Source organism: Cygnus olor, chromosome Z (genome assembly GCF_009769625.2).
Source record: "Cygnus olor isolate bCygOlo1 chromosome Z, bCygOlo1.pri.v2, whole genome shotgun sequence".
NCBI classification, from domain to species: domain Eukaryota; kingdom Metazoa; phylum Chordata; class Aves; order Anseriformes; family Anatidae; genus Cygnus; species Cygnus olor.
Genome location: NC_049198.1, coordinates 53,119,704 through 53,135,145, shown reverse-complemented (window position 1 = coordinate 53,135,145; position 15,442 = coordinate 53,119,704). Strand labels below are relative to the sequence as shown.

The following is a 15,442-nucleotide window of genomic DNA, read 5'->3' as shown; positions in this document are numbered from 1 at the left end:
CCTAGCTGGCGAGTCAGTGCTCCCCATGGAGTACGCCTCATGGAGCAGCTGCCTTCCCGCTGGAGAGGAGAACCACCTCTAGTTCAAGGCTAGCCTTTCCTGGGTGTCGTGGCAACCAAATTCTGTCTGCAGAGTGACTGTGTCTGAAGGTGTGAGCTGCTCCCTGCTCCTCCCAGGTCAGGCAGAGTGGGCAGCTGGCTGAGCCAAGCTGCTCCTGTCGGAAGGAGTTACGGACCCTGGCTTAGCTCTAATTCCAGCTCAGCAGAAAAAGGCGAACAGCGGGGGCATCTTCAAGTGGTGTGGAGTGTCAGCGTATTTCCTTTGTGGGCTGTAGTCTTCCTAGACCTATTTAGCAGCGTTGTTACTTGCAGCTGACACTGCCCAAGTCAGCAAGTGCTCAGAGATCTCTACACGTCTGCGGTGAGGGAGCTTGCTGCTGGATGTTAAATGGTGCGCAGGGCAGCTGCTGTGAGGCAGGCAGGTGCTGTAAGCTCCCTGTGCCACTCCAGCTCATTCTCCTTGGCTCCTGTGACTTGTGGAGGAGCAGCAAGCAAAGTAGCTATCACCTTTCAGACACAGGAGTCTAGTTGTAAAACATTAGGTTAATTTAACTGGAAAAAAATATTATTTTTTTTCAAACTCCTGTCTGTAGCTTGATAGTTGTGAGCCATCAGCAGGTTGAGGGGGTCTTTTCATTGATTTCAATGGGCTTGGACCAGACCCCAGGCAGTGTGTGTGCCCTCCCTTTCTCATTGCTGGAGCTACCAGCTCCTGAGAAATAAAGCTCTAGTTGGAGAGATTCCCTGAGATGTGCTTCCTGCCCAGATGTCAGCTGGACACTGCCTGTCTCATTTGCATGCTGAATGGGTTAACAGGCAGCTGAAAGCACTTGCATTTACATTTTCTGCACTGGAGATGTCTATTCTACTAAATCTTTAATTTCATAAATCAAAACTGGTCTGGAGTAGTCAATAAAAATTCCATTAAAATCATTGAAACCATTTCCTTAAAGTGCTGGAAGTATGTAACTGCAGTCCCTTGTTTTGGTAAGTGCTCGAAAACATCTTGTGAAATAGAGCACGGTAGATTTGGAAATGAGAATTGTGTGTCATCCCAGTGCACAGAATGGGGAGAAACTGCACTGTACTGGAAGTATTTTGGAGTCTGGTTGTCGTTTGGTCTTTCCATTAAGTTGTTCCCCTACTAAGCTCTCCTCAGCGTGACACAGGAATTACAAAGGGCACTACTGTGGGCTATAAGCCCATGGTGGTCCCCAAGGTGTGGCATCTGCCTTTAGAAAGCAATGCATCCTGCCCTGCTTTGCAGGGTAAGGCAGCAGGAACAAAAATAACGGTTTTGATGGTGCAAAAACACTGCAAAATAGCGCAAAAGGCCGGAGCGATCACACCGGTGCCCCGCCGCCCTCTCTCCCTCCCTCCCCGCGGGGCTGCCCTGCGCCAACGGCCGCGCCCCTCAGCGCACAGCACCCGGTGGCGGCCGTTAACGCCCGTTAACGGCCGGGCCCGCCCCCTCCTCGCCGCCGATTGGCCCCTCCCCGGGGCGGCGCTGCCCTCCCATTGGTGGCGGCGGAGGCCCCGCCCCTTTCGCGCCGATTTGTGGCCGGGGCGCGGTGCCGGAAGCCCGTTGCCGCCGTTGCCGCCGCCATGTCGTCGGACGCGGAGGTGATGGGCGCGCAGCCGGCCGGTAACGGCGCGCTGGACGGCGCCGAGGAGGACCCGGCCGCCGCCTTCCTGGCGCAGCAGGAGAACGAGATCGCGGGCATCGAGAGCGACGAGGGGTACGGCATCCTGGACAGCGGCGACGTGCCGCCCGCGCTGCAGGCCGCCGACGGATTCGCTCCCGGTACGGCTCGGGGCGGGCGGCACCTCAGGGCCTGCGGCAGGGCCCCGCCGCGACCTTCGTACCCGGCGGCATGGCCTGCCCCTGGGGTGGTGACACGGCCCTCAGGAGTCGGTTATCTCGTCGGGTTTGGGGCATGGGGGCTGGAGGCTGGGTGTTGAAGGGGTTGGTGGTGTTGGAGCGGCTTCCCTGAGCGCTGGGGTGCGAGGGGGGTTATCAGAAAACCATCCTGTGCTAGTAGATGCAGCCTGACTTCCTTTTATATAGGGCAGAAATAGCACACAACTCCCTCCTTTCGTGCACCTCACACATCGCTTTTACTCCCCCTTTCATACACCTCACACACCGCTTTTTTCCCCCCGTAAAAGCCTTACATACCCTTTATATTCAAAAAAGATGCTAGAATATAAAAACAATCTCCTTGAGGACTGAGTTCTTTAAGGGAAGTTGTTGGATGCTAGCCTCTCCCAGCTGCCAGAGCCATCTAGTCCCACCGCCTTCCCCAAATGCGTGCAGTGTGGCTCTTGCAGTGTGATTTCTTCTCAAAAAGTCAGCTTGTTAAATGCTTCCAGATTGGGTTAAAATGTGAAAGTAGTTAAGCTGTGTTTGAAGAAGTGAAACTGTTATTGGAGAACTTGTAGAAAAAAAAAATCATAATGGATATAATAATTTGATCTGTGAAGTCTAGGTGTGATCAGTATGTCATCTTGCTGTTTAACATGTTTTGGGATTGTGTTTATCCTCTGGCCTGTTACATAGGCATAGCAGATTCTGCTTGTGAACCTTTGGTGGTCTCCTTTTTAATACAACCTTCATTTGCTGGCTGTTGGAGCCTCTACTCTACCAGTTAAAAAAAAAATTAAAGTGCAAATTGCAGCAGTGCAAAATGTGCTTGTTCAGCCATGGGGACGTATGAATTAATGACTTATGTTGGCATTTGTCTTTGAGATTTCTTGTGATCCAGTCAGCATCCTAACAAACATCAGACAGCTCTAGTCCATGCTAGTTTATTAAACAATTTTGTAATTAAGTTAAGTAAGTGAATGCAAATTTCTTCTTGAATTTATATAAGTCCTTAGGTAAGTCCGTAAGCACTGTGGTCAGGGATTTGTGGATTTACTTTTTTTAACCTTCTTGAACTCCTGACTTATGGATCTGCTGCTGGATAAATTTTCTTCCTCGATACTGGGGGAAGAGCTGTAACTGAGGCAACTCTCAACTGGAGTTTGAAGACCTTAACTAGATCTTAACTTCAACTACTGAGAAGCAGTCACAGCTTCATGTAATGTACTTCTGAGGGATGTGCTATCTCATACAACAATGTGTTTACATTGCAGCCTGTTAAAAAAAGAACAAAACAAAAACATTCTCATGGACAGTGGTGAACTCCAGGAGCTTATGCCCGTGCAAACAGGTATTAGTGTATAGTCCTGTTAATTGTAGTTATATTGAATACTGAGTGAGTATGGGGGAAGTGGCAGAAAGTTGCCAAGCTCACCTGGTCTCACAGAGCATCACTTCATAGTGCTGTGGTCAGGGCTGGACTGCTGGCCTGTCCCATTCGACCGTTTATTATGTAAGTAGCCATTCTGTTCAAGTTTCCCGGGTGTATGAAAATTAATCTTGTTTTCCCTTGAAAGGGAAAGCATAATCACCGTTTCAGAAGACAAAAAATACTGTATAAATAAAGCAATATAAAGCTGTTGTCTAGTTATTAGTATCTTGGTCTCTTATGGGATCCCCTTGTCAGTGATAAATCAGTTAGAACAGTTCACTTGCTGTGTCCTTTCATCAGGAGTGGATGTGTTTGGGTTGAAGTGTCTGCCTTTTGGAACCTGTGTATCAGTGTAAAGACCCCGTGACAGCTTGTCAGGTAGTTTCTTACTGAGAAGAACATTCAGAGGCAAGTGTTTTTGTGTGTTAATAATGAAAACATTACTCAAGTTTAATGTAGGCTGCCTGGTCTCAAACAGCTTCAGTTTTGAGCTCTGTCACTTTTATGTGAACTTGAATGAATGATGTCTCTCTACCTCCTGGAGAGGCTCGTAAGCCTCTCTAGGAATTAAGGAACTTAATTGCATTTGGTGGTTTGTCCATAAACCATAACAGCTCATAGCATTTAATATTCTCTCAGGGACTGAATATGAATTTGCTTGAAAATATCGTTAGGGAAAGAATTGTTTCGTCCTTTCTCTAGTTAGCACTGCAGACCGAATGAGTTACTTGTTAGTGGCTGTTGATACTTCTTAACAGTTTGAACAGTCAGTGCCATAGGTTTTGCTATGCAATCCCTGTCTTTAGGCTTCAAGGCACTGTAAGATAACATTGAGAAAGGTGTAATATATTTGGAGAGATCTATTTAACTTGTATTTGCAATTTTTTGGTTATAGTATTTGATTGTGAATTTCATGGTAGAAAAATCTATTTTGCCCTTTAAAAGGGAATGCTATGTGTGCTGTGAAGTTACAGAAGCACTTACAGCACAGTGTTATAGAGGTGTGCGGCATTACTGCCCAGAAGTGTGATCTAGGATCAGCCTAATGAATATATTGAAAACGACTCTAATTTTCGCTGGGACAGCAGGCCAGAACCAACAAGGAGATAAGCCCTCTTTCTGACCCATTTGTCTTTATATTACACACAGGCTTGAGAAATAGATAGAAAACATATTTATTTCTCAGTTTCTTGCATCACTAACTTAAAAAAAAACACACACAAGAAAAAAACAACAAAACACAAAACCTGAGCAAACAACAAAACCAAAACAACTACTTTTTAGAAGAATCTTTTTATCCTCTTATGGATGAGAGACAGGTGAAAGGGAAGCTGTGTTCTTCTGTTGTTTTAACTATGGCTTACGAGTCCCCTTGAAGTAGCAGTGAAGAAGTAGAATACTGTGTCTAAAAGGGATGCCAAAAGTAGCTCATAAGTACTACTTTTATATGTATGGTTGAAGTTCATTTCTCCTGCATGCAGGACATTGTCCAAAGTGTAGCCGAATACAAGGACTTCAGGAGGGGCTCATCCATGAGGTAGGAACTGCTTGGACTTGTTACAAGTGATAACTCTGCACAGTCCTGCCTCTAACACTTCTGGTAGCACTCATCTATTGCATCATCAATAAAAGTTAGGGATGCTACTGAATAAGGCTAAGCAAACTGTTTTACACCAGAGTGTAATATTACTTGAAAGCAATTCCTGGCAGTAGCTGATGGCCATTACAGTAAGCTTCTGGCAGCTTAGTTACTGTCCACATTCAGTATTAAAGTTGACATGAAAGGAGGAGCATGTCAACTAGTCCTTGGTTAAACCTGTGCTTTGGTCTTGGAACTGGTCTGTAGCTCTTGCATAGTGCTACCAGAAAGAGGTCAATGCCGAAGGAATAACTTATATCCAAATCCGGCGTCAACTGTTTGGTCTGCCCTGTTTTGAAGTTGCGTTAACTTCCTTGGCTGTTCCTTTCAGCTAGAAGCTTAATTTGGCAAATTCACTGCTTGTTGACTTGTAGAACCAAAGGGACAAAACTGTTGTGTTTATCTTCAGGATACCCAGACCTTTCTTCAGTAAGCTGTAGGACATGTGGAGGGCACTGATTCTAGCTGTCTGTGTCTGGCAAGCTTGGCTGCTGTTTGTCTTCTGTCTATGCAGATTGGGCTGGTGGGGAGAGCTTCATCCGTATCAGCAGACTCCGAAAACATCTGGGAAGTAGCTGTGTGGGAAGTTGGTTACCCTGTTGTCAGCACGTCGCAGAACCACAGATGCTTGGACATGTTCTGTGCTTATCTTAAGTCCAGAAGCAAACACCGAGGAATGTGGGATATTTATTCCTAACTTTTTCAAAAAGCGTGGTGTTAACTTATGAGCTTCAAGATGCAGTACTGTGTTGGGATTGGATGGACTCTGAAGCCAGTAGACAACTCATTGTTTGTGGTTGATGAAAGCATGATAGTAATAATGGTATTTAGGCTTCGTCTGGAGGAAGCCAGGTACAAAATAACATATTTCTATGAACAAAAATCTGGCATGTAGCTAGCTTTGCTTACTGAGATGAAGCAATTCATACTGAATTACACAAACACTGAGACTGGAGAGCTGAAAAGAGAATATTTGACCATTGGTTCTGTTCCAGTTAGTGTGCTTGTCTTGGCATGTGATAGGATGTTGATACAGAACCATTTCATCTTCAGCTGGCAGTATGCGCAGTCAGCATGCTGACTTGGCATCTTAATCACAAGTTCTAGGGAGCTTAAAACAGATAGAAAGTTTGTTTTAGTATTTTTAATGTTTCTGACTTGTGTGCTCTCTGAAAACACTTTCTGCAGCACCAGTTAGCAGCTGTTTCCAAGCAGAAGAAAGCAGTCTTAAGACAAACATCTGTTCCTCAGCTGCAGCTCTCAGCAAGAATGTTTTTCCTTTCACCTCCATGGTCTACCAGCCTGAGTGCTAAAGACATTGATGAATGCTTTCTCTTTGTTAGGGTGGCAAACCTACTTGTATTATCACGGTTCTTGGAAAAATCTTCAAGACTAAACCCGCTCGCCTAGCTGGCGAGTCAGTGCTCCCCATGGAGTACGCCTCATGGAGCAGCTGCCTTCCTGCTGGAGAGGAGAACCACCTCTAGTTCAAGGCTAGCCTTTCCTGGGTGTCGTGGCAACCAAATTCTGTCTGCAGAGTGACTGTGTCTGAAGGTGTGAGCTGCTCCCTGCTCCTCCCAGGTCAGGCAGAGTGGGCAGCTGGCTGAGCCAAGCTGCTCCTGTCGGAAGGAGTTACGGACCCTGGCTTAGCTCTAATTCCAGCTCAGCAGAAAAAGGCGGACAGCGGGGGCATCTTCAAGTGGTGTGGAGTGTCAGCGTATTTCCTTTGTGGGCTGAAGTCTTCCTAGACCTATTTAGCAGTGTTGTTACTTGCAGCTGACACTGCCCAAGTCAGTGTGTGCTGGGTATTGTTATGGGTGAGGCAGAGCTGTTAGTGACATGACTTGTTACCTTACACAGACAGCCGTAACATACCACTATTCCAGAAAGGTGCCTTGCTGAGACTTAGCAGTTCCTGAAAATCTTAGTGCATTTTGCATAGTCTGGTGATTTAAATGGTTTCATAAGCTCAAATGTTTGTCTCAAAATTGATATGTGTTCTCACATCTTTGTTCAAGATGAAATTCTAAGCTGTGGCAAAGGTTGCAGCTGGTCACATTCCTAAGGCTGTACTGCCAATGTCACTTTGGAAGGAATAATGCTGCAGCTGAAGTAGAAAGCTATCAAATATGATAGCAGAAGATAGCTGAGTTTTTTTGGTAGGAATGTTAGCTATAACTTTTGAATTAACTAGGAATCAGGAACTATCTAAACGATGCTAATATTTACAAAGTGTTGCCATACTGGATTGTTAGTCTTCCAGGTAGATGGAAGTGTAGGTCATGCTGCTTAACTTCTGAACAGTTGTTTATTACTAATTTTTGAAGACAGGAGAGAAAGTGGGAGTAACTTGTGGACATTCCCTGTAGCAGCTGCTCAGTAATATCAGTTCTGCTCTTTATGTAGCCTGTGGTGTGATCCTGTGGTGAAGAGCTGACTTTGTATTGTGGGTTTCAAAGAATGATGGCTCACTGTCCCTTGTGCCTGTCTGGAAGAGGAGTAAAAGTGCAGAGATAAGGAAATGACCCTGTGAGGTATTAAGTGACAAGCATTTACATAACTCCCACATTGGATACTGCAGTATAGCTTTCCCTACAAGTTACGGTAGTCAATAAACCCAGTGGTATTGTTTTTCTCAAGTGGCTAAACTGTAGTCATTTCTTTACAGGTGCTGTTGATGGAATGATTAATGGAGATGTCTATCAGGTAAGGTAGAATGAGTCTGTATCTAGAATGTGCTGTTCTGCTGTAAGGATTTTACCTCAGTCTAGGCTCATGCTTCCAATTGCCCTTATCTAATTTGCTTGTACCTCATGTCTCAAGAGGAACTTCTATTCTGATAGCTCATCTCATGTTACGCCCCATATTGTGCTCTCCTCTGAATTTGCAGTCAACTTAAAGCAGCTGTCCATTTTGAATTATGTCTGAATGGGACATAACCACTCTGAGCAGGTTGACATATTGTAGGATGGCTTAACATTGACTTGCCACTGGCTAATAAACTGAACAAAGCATGTTCTGACTACTTTAAAGCAGTTTTCTAAATTGCTTATTCTTTAAGGATAGCTCATATATCCTGGTTGTCTTACCAGCATTGGTCTTATAAGGAACTGACTGAAAACATTACACATTTCTTAGTGACATATAGTTGCATGAAATTGAACTGCTGGCTAGATAGCTCAGTCATATTATGAAAGCATGTTAGGCATGGTAATAACAAAAGGAGATGCTTGCTTTATCAGTGTCAGGGAGAAATAGGGTGTGTTAAGGCAGTCGCTGCATTGCAGCTGCATTTAAGACAAGTTTGGCTAAAGCATGGCTGCTTCCTGCTGTGAGAGTTGCTTGAATAGTGCTGCTTAAGTAAACGCTTGGAAAGGACACAGCGTATGAGCTACTTTTCCATAGACTTTTAAGTGAACACAGGCTGCTGGAGACATAAGCTACTTTCACTGCTACTAATATTTTTGTCCTCACTGTTGCTGTGAGGTTGGTAGGAAAACTGCTTCTTATTGGTCCTCTGTGCCTCATTACATGGTAAAAGGTAGATGAAATATTTTGATTATTTGCAGTTCTAATTAATCAACTGTTTTGTTTGATGGAGCCTCCTCTTAATGTGGAAGAACAGACAGAATGGGCTATACATAATTTCTTTCAGCCACCTGTAACTCATTTATCCCTGCAACTGGCCAATTTATTTTGTTTTGAGTTCAGTGTGATACCTGGTGCTGTTGTACCAACCTTCCTCATTATCTTTGCATTATTCCTTCATTTTGATGACTATAAGAGGCCCAGAGAATGGCAGGATGTAGCCACACCTGCCATGAACTGCAATCTAGTACTATCAGCAGTGGTATTTCATCTGTTCAGGGTAGGGTGAACCTGTAAAAACTGTTGGAGTACGCTCTGCGGCAAAAAGCACTATATTAGTTTTGGAAGTCTGGTACATTAATTACACTATTCATTGCAAGTCTTTGAACTATTGTATGGTGAAAAGTATGCTAGTACTTGGACTGTTTTGTTGCTTAAATGTTAAACTGCATCCTGTTTAACATAGCTGCTTACAACAATACGAATTCTGTAATGCCTTTGACTGATATTAAAAGCCAACTTCCTGTAAGGTTTACACATTTTTCTGAAGTAGACAAATGCAAGTTACAAAGAACATTTTAAACTCCTGTGCACAAAACCAAAAAAAAAATTGAAAAATTACTTTCATAGCAGACACTTAAGGTGAAATGAGCTGGAGGATCTGTAGGCCTGCAACTGCATGCTGAGGCACTAGGCACTGTCTTCTGCTTTCTTCAGGCATAGAGCTCTGGCATAGTTTGAATTCCTAGTCAGCTTGAATTTGTTTGATCTTAAATTCCCAGAGGCAGCCCTATATTAATTTGCAGCAATCCTGCTGTAATTTGTGGCAAGAAATTTTTCATTGTAATGGTGAAGATGTGGTATAGTGAATGTCATGTGCTCAGTTCAGATGGTGTCTACTTTTATGTAGCTTGCAGGCAATTAGCTGAAATCTCCAGCTGTAATGAGTAAATGATGTGATTATTTCTTCCCTTTAAGGAGAGTAATGGTCCAACAGACTGCTATGCTGCCATATCACAAGTAGATCGACTGCAGTCAGAACCAGAGAGTATTCGTAAGTGGAGAGAGGAGCAAAAGGAGCGCCTGGAGCAGCTTGGTAAGGAGGGTGTTTGTTGCAGTAGTGTTCTTGCTGGTGACTCAGAAGCGGCAGCTTCTTGAGCAGGCAAACTTCTCAAACTGTGGTTGCTAGTTCCTTGGAGCATAACTTGGTGCTTGAGCAGGAAGCTTGGGGGATGAGTCTTCTGGTAAGCAGACTGTTAATATTAGTGTAGGTAGGATCCAGCAAGCAAGTGGATCGCTGAACCTTGATCCAGGAATGTTCAAGTGGCTTGCCCTTTACTTACCAATAAGCTGTTCCTCAGTCCTGTAACAGAAAACAAACAGCTTTTATCAGCAGAAAAGGGTGAGTTAATGCAACAACCATCAGCACTTTTTTTTGCAAGGGAGAAGATTGCTCTCTGAGCAAGGGAAAAGAATTTTGTGATGGAGGCCATCTGTTACGTAGATTTAACCTAATAGCTAACTTAAGTAATGGACTTGTAACTAAATCAAGCTATCAAATTAAGTGACACCTACCTGTGGACAGCTTCTAGGAGCCTACAAAATGGTGTGCTTTCCAGTTCCGTTTGGGAGGAGACACTGCCTTGAAACTGTTAGGAAAACTTTGTATACAATGTGATTCCAGATACAGCTGAGCCTGTTGTTTCTCTTCTGTACTGGTTACAGCAGATGAATTTGTCCTGAGCTGTGGGCTGGGTGTAAAAGCAAGCTGAGTATCACGCTCCCTCATTTTGTCTAATGCAGAGGCCTTACTCTGAGCTTTGTTCTAGTACTACCATAGCAAGGTGACTGTTTCTGAAGAGTTTGTGGAGTTACTGAATCAAAATTAGTCTACAGATTCTTAGCCTAGACTGAAGTAGACTGTCTGCAGCACAGGCATTCTGTTTAGTTAACCCTCTGAATTCTGAGGGCATTGGACTTCTCATGGCCTAAATCAGGAAACCTTCTAACCCGTATTTGAGTGGATCAAGCAACAATCTGCACTACGGTGCACTGTGAACCATCAGCTGAAGTATTAGCAAGATCTAAGTAGAACAAATATGTCTGACAGATTAATTCTTAAATGTTTAGATGCTAACTCACGAAAGCAGGAAGCAGAATGGAAAGAGAAAGCAATAAAGGAGTTGGAGGAGTGGTATGCCAGGCAAGATGAAAAGCTCCAGAAAACAAAAGCCAGCAACAGGTAAGATTTCTCCAGCTATTTGAAGACCTGTGCTACTGTCTGTGAAAGTGATTGGGTGGGGGGAAAGGTTAGAACGTCTAGCACTAATTCTTCATCCCGCTTCAGTAACCTCTCTAAGAGATGGGTGTCCACTGGTAAACTCTTCTCTAAGTTATCTTAAAGTCTAGATTCTGTGTCCAAGAATAGTAAGTGAAAGTGTTAAGATAATGAACCAGAATTATTTATGTCCTTAAGACAAAAAGTTTGAACTTGGCCAGAGTTTATCAGTCTGCCTACTTGTTTGTACGTACCTAGCTGCACAGGCCTTCAGTGACCACCATGCAACTAGCAATCTGACTCACTACCTCTCAAAAACACGGAAGTGGCCTTCTAGTTAACTTTGCTGCCACTTGTTTCATTAGGTATCTTAAAACCTTGGACTGTTTCATGTGGAAGTGTTTGAGAAATACCCTGAGTACTGCTAGGGAAGAACTAAATGATGACTATTTAAATTATTACATTTAAGGCTTGAATTGTTTCATTATGGGATGTGGAGCAGAAACTAATGGCTTAGCTGCAGTCTAGTAAATTCTTACAGTTCCTTAGAAGCTCCCTGCAGAATTTTGACTTCTGGCTCCATAAAGGTAAATATGGTAGTCCTGACTTAGATCTTCACTTCTGACTTAGGGCTGCCAGTGTCATTTTTGTCCAGGTAGTCATCAGGGCTACTTTATACTTTGGGAACCCAGAGTCATCAAGCTGAACTGTTTTTTGAAATGCCATTTTTCCTATCTAAATAGCCAGCAGGCTTGTCAGAAGTAGTCCTAGCTTACCTAGGACTACTAGACTTACTAACGGAGGAAAGGAGGCCTATATATCCTACAAAATTATGGATTTGACGCTTTCATTCCCTGAGGTACAGTCTTTCTGATAGTTTGAAGAGAAAACAGGATTGCCATTCATACAAGCAGTGGCAAGATCTCATGATATCCCCATAGCTTTATCTTGGACAGAGTTTGAGCTCAGGGTGTGCGTTCAGGAGAAGGGCCCACTTAACAAGAGCTGTGATCATGGAAGTAAAGCATTGCTCTGGGAGTGTTTGGTGTTCTCATCAGCCTGGTGAGATCTCTCTAATTAGTCTCTGTCCACTGGAAGTAGTTTAACGCTAACACTGGGGCTTGCCCTAAGGTAGCTGGTCCCAACTTCCTAGGACATAGAGTTTTTATGCTGCCCCTGTGAGTCAGTGTCCTTACTGGTACATTCCATGTGGTAGTCGTGGCTTCCCTGTTAGAGTGAGGTCTAGGCAATATGAGATTAATGCACTTTTAAAAACTGCCTTCAGCTGTGTTCTGTACTTCTCATCCTTATCTCTTTTCTCCTGCCTGCTTGCCTGCCTGTTGGACTACTTGCTGCCTAGGGTGGCAGATGAAGCTTTCTACAAACAACCCTTCGCTGATGTGATTGGTTATGTGTATGTTGCTTAACTACTAATTGTTTGCTAGTAACTAGGTAATGAGGAGGTTCAGACATAGTGCTGAATGACCAAGTGTGACTTCTGCTGAGTATTTCAGGCCAGTAGAAGCTAGAATACGTAAACAGCCTTTACTTTTGCACAGCACTTAATGCTGCAGATCAGTCAGTTTTCCTGTGGGAATCTGTGCAACATCCAACACCTTTAAGTCATGTCGTACACATACCACTGGCATTTTGTTAGTGAGTTCAGTAGTCTGTAAGATAAGGTACTTTACAGTTCACTGGCTTTATAGGCCAGTGAGCACTGCTTAGCAAGATACTTTGTATGTATGGGTTAATGTCACATGTAGTCTCATGTGGGTGCTGTATTTAGTCCTGGTCGCTTCCACAGTGAAGTACAGTGTTCAACTCTGCATTCTGTGTAACAGGCATTGTGCTCCTGATCTGTGCCATTTGCCTATATAATCAAAAAAATAGTCAAGCAAGCCTTGCATGTAATGCTCTGCAAACCAAAGAAGGTGGGGAGGAATCAGCTGCCATAAATCAGGGTAGAAAAGGTGCCTGTAGAACTTAGGGTACTGTTAGAACAGATAAAAAGGACAAGGAGGTGGTATTGGAAAATGAACATTAGCTGCTGGCAGAACTGAGCACTTATTTGTAGACCTGTTGCCAGACTAATGGACCAGTTGAGAGTACAGCCATGACTTTCAAGCCCCAATGAGTATGCTAGTTTCTGTGGGGTGGAAGGATTGCAATGTTCATTGGCTTGTTCATGTCTTTTAATTTCTTCCCTTAATTTGTAGACTTGAATTGAAAGATGGCCATGTCACAGATTCTAAGGTGACACCTTTAGAAGGTGTACTGGTGAGCCGTGGTGTGGCCTTGAGTGCATTTATATTGAAGGTCCAGTGTGGAACTCATTACCTAATTGTAGATGGATGTAAAGCAAGACTTGTGAAATGATGGATTTACAGGTGGTGTTTGACTTTGTTCTGAAGTCTTCTGGAGTTGACTTAGACTTTCTAATAAAACACGTATTTTCCTGTAGCCATTGCAAATGTGCAGTGCAAGTGCTGCAGAATAAAATTGGCAGCATGTTTCCTGAATGTAGGCCGAGCTACTAGTGCATGTTGAGCCAGCTGACCATCTGCATTAAACTCATTCTCATTTTCTATATCTGACTTAAACTTTCTCTCCTTGTTTCTTTTCTTCTCTTCACCTTTAAGCACAAACATAAATCATCCTTGCTACAGCCTAGAACAGTTAAGTAAAAAATCTTCACTGCCCCTTAAAGTGTCATGTCACATAAAGTAGCAGTGTTGTAGTGACCCTTGTCTTCAGTGGTGTCTGTAACCTCACCATCCCTGTGAACAGTGCTGAACCCTCATGGGAGAGTCATCCTCACTGCTTTCTCTGTACTGCTTGTTGGAGTAGATGGATTTGGTTTGATCTCTCAATGCTTACTGCTCTTGCACTCAGGCAGCTACCAGGGCCCCACAGATCACCTAAACTGGATGCTGGAGTGTTATACGTGCGTTGAAGCAATGCTGTTGGCAGCATAGAAAAGCCAAAAGGATACTGCTGGGAAGGCACTGTCGCTAACCTGTACATACTGTAAAAAGCCTCCTTAGAGTATCCTCCGGGTGAGAGAGCAGGAGAAATGTGTTTATCCTGCTAGCTGACTCCAGATGAGTCATCCTCTCTGCCGAGATGTGCTTTAGACTATAGCACCCACAGGCATGGGATTCGTGACTTAAATTCCTTTTGATTCATGCTGCTTCACTACAGCATTGGGAATCATCAGCAGATAGTTTTATGATGGCCTGGAGGCCTTGGGGCTGATTTAAATCCTCAAATGGAATCTGTTGTAAGACATGCTTGCAGGGAACTGTAAATTTCTAGTTGGCAAGTGTCCAAAGCAAGCCATCAAGTGGCAGAGGCTTAAATAGTTGAGACTTGGGCATTTCTTCATAAATAAAAAGCCTACATAGGAGTGCCTTACTTTCTGGCAGTTTGTGTGGTGACTCCTGTAGGCAAAGACTCAATAACTACTCTTAAAACCAAACACCTGTATTCCAACATTTTACACAGCAATCCTCTGCACTGCTTGTGCACAGCATACTATTGCAACCTACTTCCATCTCCAGGGTTGGGGCAGTGGGAGCTTAAATAGCCATAATGTTCACAAGCAGCTGTCAGGTCACATTCCTTACGAAACATACTGAAAGAAACTGCATCCTGTAAGAGGGAAGGAGTGCCTTATGCTGGGCATTAACACGAGCTGCATTGCATTGCTTTCAGGGCAGCGGAAGAAGCCTTTGTGAATGATGCAGAAGATGTTTTTCCGGGCACTGAGTGGGAACGTGTGGCTCAGCTCTGTGACTTTAATCCCAAGTCTAGTAAGCAGGCTAAAGATGTGTCCCGCATGCGTTCAGTCCTCATCTCACTCAAGCAGGCTCCGCTGGTTCGCTGAAGGAAAGCACAATGGAAACACTACAAATGCAATATCTTAACCTTACTCAGAGAAGCTGTGTTTGCAGTAATTGGATTAATTGTTTCAATGTTTTTTTGGACCAAACCTCATGATGTATCTAGAGCTGATCATTGTTTGATTGCATGTTCTTCCTCGTGTTTCCTTCGTGTCTGGGAGAACCTCCAGAACTGTAGTCTCTGTGCTGTTTGCACTGAGATGTCACTTCCAACATTACTGATATTAAAGATCTGTTAAACAGCAAAATGTGTTGACTTTGGATGAATTGAGAAGTTGTCCTGCACCTTTTTCATGGGGAGTCTTTAAGTTGTGTGTGAGCAAACATTTATCTTAATTGATGGGGCAGCCAGCAGTACTCCTAGTTTCTTAGAGGATGTCCTGCATATCTCTAAGTGTTCTTAAAGCTCCTGAGAGCTGTAGTTAAAACTGCTTCCTTATCCAATTTATTACACAAGACAGGAGCTTTGGGAAACTGGAGCAGCAGGCTTGTTAAGGAGCTTATTTCTTTTCTAGTGGAACTGAGGACGCTACCTTCTGCAGGTAAGCAGTTCTGGGTAGTTTTCTAAGTGACTCACTCCAGCTGTAGATCTTCGGCTAGAAAAGCGGTACAGGGCACTGAACAGTTAAAGCTGACATTCTGCTTGTTGGACTGCCTGTTTCACTGAGTAACTATTC

The 15,442-nt window shown here is 43.8% G+C and overlaps 1 protein-coding gene across 3 annotated transcripts; it reads left to right on the top strand.

The window, feature by feature from the left end:
- Window positions 1-1,605: 1,605 nt before the first annotated feature.
- On the top strand, window positions 1,606-15,013 carry CLTA (clathrin light chain A). 3 transcript variants are annotated; one of them, XM_040540072.1, is made up of 7 exons: window positions 1,606-1,863; window positions 7,663-7,700; window positions 9,561-9,678; window positions 10,713-10,824; window positions 12,221-12,274; window positions 13,503-13,538; window positions 14,578-15,013. In XM_040540072.1, exons 1-7 carry the CDS (start codon window positions 1,665-1,667, stop codon window positions 14,747-14,749), a joined length of 729 nt encoding a protein of 242 aa, XP_040396006.1. In that variant the 5' UTR covers window positions 1,606-1,664; the 3' UTR covers window positions 14,750-15,013. The 3 variants fall into 3 exon arrangements, with proteins under 3 accessions (XP_040396006.1, XP_040396007.1, XP_040396008.1); XM_040540073.1 differs by lacking the exon at window positions 13,503-13,538; XM_040540074.1 differs by lacking the exons at window positions 12,221-12,274; window positions 13,503-13,538 and having other exon boundaries at window positions 1,608-1,863.
- Window positions 15,014-15,442: the final 429 nt, after the last annotated feature.

Excerpts from the sequence above, each read along its gene's own strand:
- CLTA (XM_040540072.1), top strand. The coding sequence starts at position 1,665 with ATGTCGTCGGACGCGGAGGTGATGGGCGCGCAGCCGGCCGGTAACGGC. Across the intron at positions 1,864-7,662 it reads CGCCGACGGATTCGCTCCCG|GTGCTGTTGATGGAATGATT; the intron begins GTACGGCTCGGG and ends ATTTCTTTACAG. Across the intron at positions 12,275-13,502 it reads GCTGATGTGATTGGTTATGT|CACAAACATAAATCATCCTT; the intron begins GTATGTTGCTTA and ends TTCACCTTTAAG.